Source organism: Cololabis saira, chromosome 13, assembly GCF_033807715.1.
Source record: "Cololabis saira isolate AMF1-May2022 chromosome 13, fColSai1.1, whole genome shotgun sequence".
Taxonomy (NCBI): Eukaryota; Metazoa; Chordata; class Actinopteri; order Beloniformes; family Belonidae; genus Cololabis; species Cololabis saira.
Window position 1 is genome coordinate 19106309 of NC_084599.1, and position 11040 is coordinate 19117348.

The window sequence follows — 11040 nt, forward strand, 5'->3', positions numbered from 1 at the left end:
AGGCTACATTAAGAGCTACTTTTTGTTCAAAACTTCAATACAAGTCAACATGTGAGGAATTGAATGTTGATACCATCTACATACATTGCTGTCCGTGTTAATACCCTAGCTGAGTTCACTAATGCATGTTTCTATTTATAACCTTCAGCTATGTGCTTGGTGGCATTGGTGATACTCCTAAATGACCTCTGCCAAAACACAGAACAATAGCAACCACTTAGCAAAAGACTGAGATTGCTGTCCAGTCCTTGTATCCTAGGTTATATTTATGACAATGCTACTGTTTGTTGAGATCTACTTGTAAATCTTTTCTTACTTAAAGGTATAGTCCTTGATTTTGGAGAGCTAGCAAGATTTGAAATTGGCACTTCCTCTAAGCCCCACCCCCTCCTCCCCCTCCCGTCAGCGCTCCGTCCAAAGCCATGCCCCCACAAACTTTGGGGAACGCGCTTTTGCAGGAGTCGAGTTTTCCAGGACATTTTAGACAGCACTTTTTCAACAAAACTACCCCATGTCTCATTCCCAAACGTGCGTCCTGCCCACCCAATCAAAATTATGGGGATCCTTTATTTTTTTCTAATTAAATTTTTTTATAAATACAAAAAAATATCACAGAATATCTGTACTGTTTCTGATTGGGTGGGCACTGCGCATCATTTTTAGACACAACAATGAACGTATATCGCGAAAGTTGTGTCTCGGCGGAGGGACCCGACATCCCAGCAAAATGAGCACAACAGAGAAGTTCAGAACAGCACACACAGCACACACTGAAGGCTGATTTATGGTTCCGCGTTACACCAACGCAGTATGGTGCGCGTCGCCGCGTACCCTACGCCGTGGGCTACGCCGTACCCTGTGTATATTCATACTATATACACTGGGACCCTCTGAGCCCTGAGCCGAGGAGGACCCGTGGGAAGTGGACACGGGGGCTGGAGGCAGGCTGGAAGCAAAGAGAAGTGAAGAGTGCGCACATGGGACAGAGGGGGGCGTTGGCGGGACTTAAAATGAAGGCATCTGATTGGTTCTTTCCCCCCTGCCAATCCTCTGGTCCTCTGACCAATCCGTGCCATTCAGAGCGCAAAAAACAGATTGGTCAGAGTTTTTACAGGATTAATGCTGTCAGAGAGGTCGGATTTTTTTCTTTCCTTTTTCTGAACACATTATTCACTGGCTACTCTCAGGATTGAAAATATATCCTGGCTAATAAAAAGTCAAATACCACAAGTAGGGAGCTTTAGTTTACCACTTTTCCTTAATTGTATGTACTATTCCGACTGGACTGAAATTACCTCTGGAGCTACAGCAATTCTAAAATTACACCCTAACATCTATATTAAGGTCAGCCCATTCACGCTGGAGAAGCAAAGTCTGTGTGTTTTACCCAAAGACTATGGAGGAGCAAAACTGAAATAATTAAACATATTTTGTTTTTCCTTTTCCTTTCACATGCATTTTCATCGGAAAAAGATTATATTTAGTTTTTTCTTTTCTGTATACAGTACATGGGTAAACATACACCAATACATGTATTTAAATATGTATATACATACAAATAAACATTCATATAATATGAATATGTATATTATATACACATGCAAATAGATCACTGCATGTATACATATACACATAAACATCACATACACATGCATAAACATCAAAATATGCATATATTCATACTATATATATATATATATATATATATATACATATATATATATATATATTCACAAAGAACAGAGTTCACAAAGCCTACCATGAAGAGGAGAAATCAGAGGACCGTTACGTCGCCCGGATCGGCGTCACCGGGGCCCCGCCCTGGAGCCAGGCCTGGGGTTGGGGGCTCGTAGGCGAGCGCCTGGTGGCCGGGTCTTTGCCCGTGGGACCCGGCCGGGCTCAGCCCGAAACGGCGACGTGGGCCCGCCTTCCTGTAGGCCCACCACCCGCAGGAAGGACCATCAACGCGGCGGCTCGAAGCTGTGGACGCAAGGTCCCCGGTGCCTGTCGTGGCGGCAATCCTAGAACCCGGTGGTGGACACCGGAAGTACAGGATGCCGTCAGACTGAAGAAGGAGTCCTACCGGGGTATGTTGGCCGGTGGGACTCCTGACGCAGTAGATAGGTACCGGCAGGCCAAGCGGGCCGCGGCTCGGGCGGTCCTGGAGGCAAAAACTCGGGTCTGGGAGGAGTTCGGGGAGGCCATGGAGGAGGACTTTCGGTCGGCCTCGAGGAAATTCTGGAGGACCGTTCGGCGCCTCAGAAGGGGGAAGCAGTACTCTGCCGGCACCGTTTATGGTGCTGGTGGGGAGCTGTTGACCTCGACTGGGGACATTGTCGGACGGTGGAAGGAATACTTTGAGGATCTCCTTAACCCGACTGACATGCCTTCCACTGAGGAAGCAGAGGGTTGGGGCTCGGAGGCGTGCTCATCCATCACCCAAGCCGAGGTCACCGAGGTGGTTCGTAAGCTCCTCGGTGGCAGGGCACCGGGGGTGGATGAGATTCGCCCTGAGTACCTCAAGTCTCTGGATGTCGTAGGGCTGTCTTGGTTGACACGCCTCTGCGACATTGCATGGAGGAAGGGGACAGTACGGCTGGGGTGGCAAACCGGGGTGGTGGTCCCTCTGTTTAAAAAGGGGGACCGGAGAGTGTGTTCCAACTACAGGGGGATCACACTTCTCAGCCTCCCGGGGAAAGTCTACGCCAGGGTACTGGAGAGGAGATTACGGCCGATAGTCGAACCTCGGATTCAGGAGGAACAATGCGGTTTTCGTCCCGGTCGTGGAACACTGGACCAACTCTATACCCTCCGCAGGGTGCTCGAGGGTTCATGGGAATTTGCCCAACCAGTCTACATGTGTTTTGTGGATCTGGAGAAGGCATTTGACCGTGTCCCTCGTGCCATTCTGTGGGGGGTCAGTGAGTATGGAGTCCGGGGCCCTGGGCTGTCCGGTCTCTGTATGATCGAAGCAGGAGTCTGGTTCGCATTGCCGGCAGTAAGTCAGACTTGTTCCCGGTGCATGTTGGACTCAGGCAGGGCTGCCCTTTGTCACCGGTCCTGTTCATAATTTTTATGGACAGGATTTCTAGGCGCAGCCAGGGGCCGGAGGGGATCCGGTTTGGGAACCTCAGGATTTCATCTCTGCTTTTTGCGGATGATGTTGTCCTGTTGGCTTCATCAGACCGGGACCTCCAGCATGTGCTGGGGCGGTTTGCGGCCGAGTGCGACGCGGCAGGGATGAGAATCAGCACCTCCAAGACCGAGGCCATGGTTCTCGACCGGAAAAGGGTGGCATGCCTTCTCCGGGTGGGTGGAGAAGTCCTGCCTCAGGTGGAGGAGTTCAAGTATCTCGGGATCTTGTTCACAAGTGAGGGAACAATGGAGCGTGAGATTGACAGGCGGATCGGTGCAGCGTCCGCAGTAATGCGGTCGATGTACTGGACCGTCGTGGTGAAGAGGGAGCTGAGTCGAAAGGCGAAGCTCTCGATTTACCGGTCAATCTACGCCCCTACCCTCACCTATGGTCATGAACTTTGGGTAGTGACCGAAAGGACAAGATCGCGGATACAAGCGGCCGAGATGAGTTTCCTCCGCAGGGTGGCTGGACGCTCCCTTAGAGATTGGGTGCGGAGTTTGGTCACCCGGGAGGAGCTCGGAGTCGAGCCGCTGCTCCTTCACATCGAGAGGAGTCAGCTGAGGTGGCTTGGGCATCTGTACCGGATGCCTCCTGGACGCCTCCCTAGGGAGGTGTTCCAGGCATGTCCCACCGGGAGGAGACCCCGGGGAAGACCCAGGACACGCTGGACAGACTATGTCTCTCGGCTGGCCTGGGAACGCTTCGGACTCCCCCCGGAAGAGCTGGAGGAAGTGTCTGGGGTGAGGGAAGTCTGGTCATCCCTGCTGAGGCTGCTGCCCCCGCGACCCGGTAACGGATAAAGCGGGAGAAGATGAGTGAGTGAGTTATATAGTGTATATATATATATATATATATATATATATATATATATATATATATATATATATATATGGGATTCAAATAATTGTGTGACTTCAGTGTTTGGTGAAATAGGGTAGATATTGCTGCTTAATTCTTACTTTACAAATCACAGACATGGTGCATTCAGACACGATTAAGAGATAAGATAAGACAAGATCATCTTTATTAGTCATACACAGTAATACACAGTACAATGCACAGTGAAATGTTTTTCATATCAGCATCCATTTGCAAGAATAAAGAAAAACAATCAAAATTAAATCAAATGAATAAGCTGTTATAATAATAAGGTGCATGTTGAAGAAAAAAGAAAAGAGGGGGGGGGGGGGATTCTTACTCATCCTTTCGGTGGCAGACTTTAGGCACTGATAGCGTCGGCCTGACAGCAGGGAGAGGAGGGAGTTTACAGGATGATTAGGCTGCTTCAGGATCTTCACAGCCCTTGATCTCCATCGCTGTGAGACTGGGTTGCGGTTGGTGAAGGTGGATCTAATTGTCCGCTCAGCTAAACGAACCACCCTTTTGAGGGGTGAGAAGTCCTGTTTAGTCCAGCTACCCATCCAGTTGGTGATACTCCCACACAGGATGCTCTCAGTGGTGCAGGTGTAAAAGTTCCTGAGCACTGGAAGTGGGAGCTTGAAGTCTCTCAGGCTTCTGAGGTGGTAGAGACGCTGTCTGGCTTTCTTAACAGTGACTTTGAAGTTACCAAGACAGTTCTTTTGTAAATTTAATTAAGTAAATGTCAAACCAAGATATTTAAAACAGTCCACTTATTCCACAGATCCACTGATGCAGAGTGGATGGAAGACTCTGCTTTTTCCTGACGAAATCCAAAATCAGTTCTTTACAAAGTTTTGCTGACATTCAGCAGATTATTCTCATGGCACCAGTTCTCCAGGTAGATCTCTGTCCTGTAGGCCTGCTCGTCGTTGTGGGAGATGAGCCCCACAATGGCCGTGTTGTCAGCAAACTTAATGGATGACACAGACGTATCCATTATTAGCCTATTATAAATTACCACAGGTCATTAAATCGCCATTTTCCGTTGTATCAAAATGTATTTTTATTGAAATATTTTAGTTCCTCATACGAGTGACAAACAAGTCAACTCTGCTGACATAAAAGGTATATATCAAAGAGGACACTTTATAAAGCATGAATCACACGCTAATTAGATGCAACAAACCTAGCTAGGGTCCTGATGTCAAGGAACAGTATCAACTTATAAATGTTACTTATCAAACACAGCTTTATTTTCATGTGTTTAAGGCACATTTTGAGAATATTCAGTCAAAACTATTCTGTACAAATTTAAAATCACTTCATGAGAAATTGCAACGACTTAAATGGACATTTTCAGTGGTTTCCTTACAACAGTTACAAGGATCAAACATTTTTATACTCAATATACATTACATACATAAGGAACTATCAAAAAATATTTCAATTTAAGAAAAGCTTCACATGTATACACATCTTCACAAAAAGAATTAAGAATATATAATATTTTTCTCAATAAAAGCTAGTAATCTGAATAAGATGAACACTTAAAGCAAAATAAACCCACAGACTTTCAGTGCAAGATTACTTCTTTTGCATATATCAGAATTAAATGGAGGTGTTTCTGTAAATGTCAGTTGTTTCTAACAAATTACGAGAACATCTATGAATTCCTAAATAAAACAAGAACCTTAAGAGACAACAAAACATTTAGGTCCCAAAGAACGATTCGGTGTGATCCATGCTGAGCCAGGGGATGGAGAAAATGTATTAATTTGCAGTTAAACAGTGCTGTGGATGCTGAACTACAAAACATCTCAAAGTATATACATTATAGAGTGCACGCTTTATCTGCCTGAGGAAAACCATTTTATATTAAAATAATTTGTTGGTGAAATTATGTTGTAAAACTTTTTACACATTTATCCAAATCTTATTCAAATCTATGTGAATAAAAACTGTTGCTCCAATTCCATGCGTCCAAATGGAATGTCAGATTAAGTGCAACTGAAGTAAATTCTCATCTTAGAGATCTTTTGAATCTTTTAGTGAGTCAAATATTGCAGACGTGTTTTCCTCTGTGCTCTACCTCCTCCTCTGACACTACAGGCAGAATGAGGTGGGAAATGCGACTCCAGAGACCACCAAACTTGTCAATATCCATTTCATTGAATGCTGTTTGGCTGGTGGAGCCCACAAATTTTTCCTTAACATAGTCTTGGACAATCTCCTCCACCTCCTTCAGACTCAGGTCATGGCTGAGCTCATCTTGAGGCAGCAACACAGTGAACAACAAGAACACCTGCTTGTATGCAGCATTCTCGTGGTCACAGTAGCGATAAAATATGAGGGTAGAACCTGAAGGCAACTCCTCAAAACGATGGATGACTGCTGCAGGTTGATCACCTTCAAAAGCTGCTTGCAGCTGGTTGTCAATATCCAGCTTCACTTTGTCACTTTCTTGACTGGTTTTACTTGCTCCATCAATGTGTAGGACAGATGCGTTGAGTGCAGATGAGAAGGAGGAGGCAAGGCCGTGAGATAGGCAGCGTAGCGTCCCCTCAGCCTTGAGGCCGGCAGTGAGGATCATACTGACTGGCTCTGTAGGGTGGGCTCTTTCAATGTGCTTTTGCAGGTGGATCTGGCTTCTCTTCCAAAACTCAGGCCGCTGACTGGGAAACTGAGTCTTTAGAAGTAATAACCCATCTGTAAACGTTTCTATCTTTACCCCCCTGGATGGACTCCTTGCTTCATTTGCAGTCCTGTGGAGTACCGGGATGATCTTGTATGCCATGTAAGTAGCAGAACCGAGCAGCAACAGGAAAACAAAAACCCCGAGGTACCACGCAAATCCTGAAAGGACAAAAGGGGCACGTCAACATGTTTTGTAGAATCTTGGCTAAAAACATAATGGAACTAAAATGCGTGTTGCATACCTCTACAGGAACTTGCAGGGTTTCCCTTGGTAACCACAGTTTTCTTAGTCCCTTCAAAGAAAAAAAATTGCATGTCTGTATCAAAAGCATCTCACCTATATTGTACGTTGCAAGAGAGTATTATATTATAGATGTAATACCTTGTTTTTTTAGATGAATGGGCTTATTTTGTGCTGGAATGTTATTTACACGTTGTCGCGTTGTGTAGGTTTTCTCCGACGATGCAAGTACACTTGTGTCAAAGCGGTTGACTTTGGGTAAATCTACAGATGAGGGTGCATTTGTTAATGTGAAAATTGATTAAATGCATACTCAGTGCAACTTTCTTTCCTGAAACTGTAAAATATAACAATGTATCCAGTACAATACCTAAGCTCTTAGCTTTGAGCTCCATTGTCTTCTTATACTCAGCCATACTGCTGGTGATCGGTTTATAATGTCTTAGCTCTGGTGCTCTGACTTCCAAGGTGGACTTGGTGGGGGATACGGGTGGTTTTGGTTCTGTTTAAATGGGAAACAGAGGGACAATTATATCTTCGGTAAATGTTATATTTACATACACAACTTAAAATAAAACTACACAGTATTTTTTTTTCCTCAAAAGCAAAATTAAAATGCAATGTTTTCATACCTTTGTTTAATTTTGACCGGTCTGCATCCTCAATCACCAAATGGCTCAATCTGCAACGTTGACCGAGCACCACACTAGGGGATAAATTCCTGTCTCCGAGGGCGTCTGTTTGTACAAAGGCAAAATCTTAATTCGACAAAAGCTACTGAACAAAATGTGACTAAATCTGATAGGATCTAGTATGATTAATCTAAGCTTAACTATCTTGTGGGAAAGGTAACATTTAGATGAAATAGACGAAAAGAAAACACAATAATATGGTAAACAACAAAACTTGAAGTGAGTGCACTGTGGACTGCTACACTTGCTTTTATGCACACACTTTGCTCTCAGAACAACTGGTAGGTCAAAACAGGGAACTATAAACCATAGTTTCATTTTGTATATAATTGATGTCATATCTGAGAATAGTGCTGCTAATTATGTAACCAACAGTGAATTATCATTACTTGTGGCACTAACCTTTGCATATATTTGGTAGATGTATTGCATGTGTAGAATTCTTTACAATGTGCAATTCCTGGTTTTCATTTTTCTCCATTCTCTCAGTTGATTCCTCAAAATCCATTTGATTTTCACTGAGTCCGTCATCATCTGCTCCTCCGGTGTCCAGATGTATTTTTTTACTAGGAGATTCTGTTCAGTAGAAAATAGAAGTAACAGTTGAACAAGAGTGTCGTACAAAGTATTCCTATGGCGCTTTTGCATTAGTACCGCCTTAGCCCGGCTCGGCTCCGTGCGGCTCGTCGCGGCTCTTCCCGTTTTTCCCCGTTTGTTTTTCCACAGCCAGGGGAGAAGTGGGCAGGTTGGGGTGAAGCTGCTGTGACGACGTACTCGATTGCGCAACCGCTTTGTTCGTGTCGGCGCTGATGAGAAATCAGCTGGAGCCGCAAGCGGCTGAGAGTAAAACAGCCCGTCTACGTCCCTTTTGTTAATTCTCTCCTCAGCCACCAGGTTTATGAACATCTGCACCTCAGAGTTGGATCACCAAACAGACGTTTTGCGCTTTATAATAAAATCGCTGCGAGCCGCGGGTCGCTCTCGCGCTGACTCCCGCTTCCTGATTCAAACGTTTGACGGCCCCGCCCCCGACCAATCAGAGGCGTGGAGGGTGATGACGGCCCCGCCCCCCGACCAATCAGAGGCGTGGAGGGTGATGACGTCCCCGCCCCCCGACCAATCAGTGGCGCGGAGGGTGGTGACGTCAGAAATAGTCCCTGCTCAGCCCTGTATAGAACCTCGCTGAAATGGTTACAGAAATAGTATCGGCTTGGAGCGGCTCTGCCCGCCTCAGCCCTAGTGCAAAAGCGCAAAACGGGGCCGTAGCGGGTAGAACCGAGTTAAGGCGGTACTAATGCAAAAGCGCCACTAGATAACTACTTTTTACACCAAACTCCCACCTTCATCCTCCAAGCCATTATCAACAACCCTGGGACCACTGGTTTCTGTAGCAGAAGGCTTGTCTTCAATGCTCTTTTTAGTCCTCTTAAGAGGACCCCTCGGGGTTGGTTCGTGTAGTACTGGAGAAGAAACAAAAAAGAAATAAATCACTATAGGGTTATTGCGCTGGCCCTCTTCATTCACAAACACAACTCTAGTTTGTCAAAAAATGGACTCTGTAAGCATCCTGAAAGAGTCTTATGTTATCAAACTCTAAGATCCTAACAGGAGATAATTAAAACTTTGAAGTTACACAGTTATGGATACGTTTTCCTGTACATTTCGAAGATGCTTGGTCAAGTTTAAATTTGAGGAATTTGGAGGCCAGGTTTTCTCCTTATGACTTTTTTTGTGTGCCAAACCGGTTTGCTGAACAACTTTTATCAAGAAACAGGGCACATTATGGGGTTTTATGAATATCCCTGCACGTGTCATGATCTGAGCATGGAGTGAACTTGCCAGACCTCCCTTTCTAAATAAAAAATGTGGCAAAAGTTTAGAATAATCTGGATTTATGAATATGGATTCTTGTTATTGAAAAATAGACCTAATCTAGTCTGTAAAATAAAAGAAACTTCCCAGTTTGATATGCAACAACAATTGCGTCTCTAACTTCATTGTTGATGTTTGTCCAGTTGGCATCGTGTTGATAAACATCAGGTGTCAAGTAACGAAGTACAAATACTTCGTTACGTTACTTAAGTAGAAATTTTGGTTATCTATACTTCACTGGAGTAATTATTTTTCAGACGACTTTTTACTTTTACTCCTTACATTTTCACACAATTATCTGTAAGTTTTACTCCTAACATTTTGAAAACAGCCTTGTTACTCTATTTAATTTCGGCCTTTAAAAAAAAACTATCCAGTTAAATTGCTCCATCCGGATAGAGTGAATTTGGTTGTGGTTGTGGCACAGATGTTCTTGTCCAGTTTTGTTATTACATCTGTTGCCCTCAGATTCCTGCAACTAAACTTGGATGTACATTCCAATAAAAGTTAGGATAAATGATGACATGCCTCTGAAGTTTGACTTTTTGCACCATTACCATACTTATAGGCAACTAGTCATCATATCTTCTGCTCTCTGAAACACATGTTAATGCTCAATAGTACACATATATGGCTCTTTAATATATTTGCATTATACTAAGATACATTCATTTTCAATGGCTTTTGTCCTTAATGGCTTTTTCCCCCCTTACATTACTTTTACTTTTATACTTTAAGTAGTTTTGAAACCAGTACATTTATACTTTTACTCGAGTAAAAAACTTGAGTTGATACTTCAACTTCTACAGGAGTATTTTTAAACTCTAGTATCTATACTTCTACCTGAGTAATGAATGTGAATACTTTTGACACCTCTGCATCAGAATGCTGCAGATCAACAAACTGAAGACACTTCTGCTTTTAAAGTGGATGAATGATCAATTAAGGGCATCTGATTAGCAAGGAAGTGGATCCACTTTCGGTTCTGTATATTCTTGTTTCTTGAACCCGGGCGTCGCTGAATTCAGTCACCCAGCATGGATTTTCAGATACTGCAAATGTTTTGTGATACTCTTTCCGTATATAAATATATATTTAAAACAGAGTGGTATAAAAGTATTTCCAACGGACCATGAAGACAGATTACAGAAATATATGCAAGTCTTTGCCCATCAAATTATGTAACAATAAAACTTGAGCGGCTGAGGAAAAAAAAAAAAAAAAAAAAAAAAAAAGTACAATACCGGTGAATGAGTTAATTATAAAAATGTAATCGTGTCTGCACTGAACTTTGTGAGCTACAGTTAGCCACAAGGCTAAGCTAAGTAGCGGGACTTTGCTCACCTTTCCCTGACGACTGTCTTTGCGACCGTCTCAAGGGACCCGAACCCTTATTGGTAGAGGTTTTGGAATCCATTGATTATTTCAAATCGACCAGGAATCACCAAAAACTGCGATTAAACAAGTGCCATGCTGTAATGAGAGCAGGTTACGGGAAAAATGACTTCCTTGTAATTGTTTGAACACCGGAAAATGCGGTG

At 43.8% G+C, this 11040-nt stretch overlaps 1 protein-coding gene across 2 annotated transcripts; it reads right to left on the bottom strand.

Moving 5' to 3' along the window:
- Positions 1-4195: 4195 nt before the first annotated feature.
- LOC133458348 (torsin-1A-interacting protein 2-like) lies at positions 4196-11040 on the bottom strand. 2 transcript variants are annotated; one of them, XM_061738143.1, is made up of 8 exons: positions 10844-11039; positions 8968-9087; positions 8030-8203; positions 7568-7672; positions 7306-7437; positions 7077-7199; positions 6937-6987; positions 4197-6853 (listed from the first exon to the last, which is right to left on the bottom strand). In XM_061738143.1, the coding sequence occupies exons 1-8, from the start codon at positions 10914-10916 to the stop codon at positions 6054-6056; spliced, it is 1578 nt and encodes a 525-aa protein (XP_061594127.1). In that variant the 5' UTR covers positions 10917-11039; the 3' UTR covers positions 4197-6053. The 2 variants fall into 2 exon arrangements, with proteins under 2 accessions (XP_061594128.1, XP_061594127.1); XM_061738144.1 differs by lacking the exon at positions 8968-9087 and having other exon boundaries at positions 4196-6853; positions 10844-11040.

Coding starts and splice junctions, on each gene's coding strand:
- LOC133458348 (XM_061738143.1), bottom strand. CDS start 10,916: ATGGATTCCAAAACCTCTACCAATAAGGGTTCGGGTCCCTTGAGACGG. Junction 9,088..10,843: donor AAGACAGTCGTCAGGGAAAG/GTGAGCAAAGTC, acceptor TTTCTTCTCCAG/TACTACACGAACCAACCCCG. Junction 6,988..7,076: donor CATTCATCTAAAAAAACAAG/GTATTACATCTA, acceptor TTTTCTTTGAAG/GGACTAAGAAAACTGTGGTT.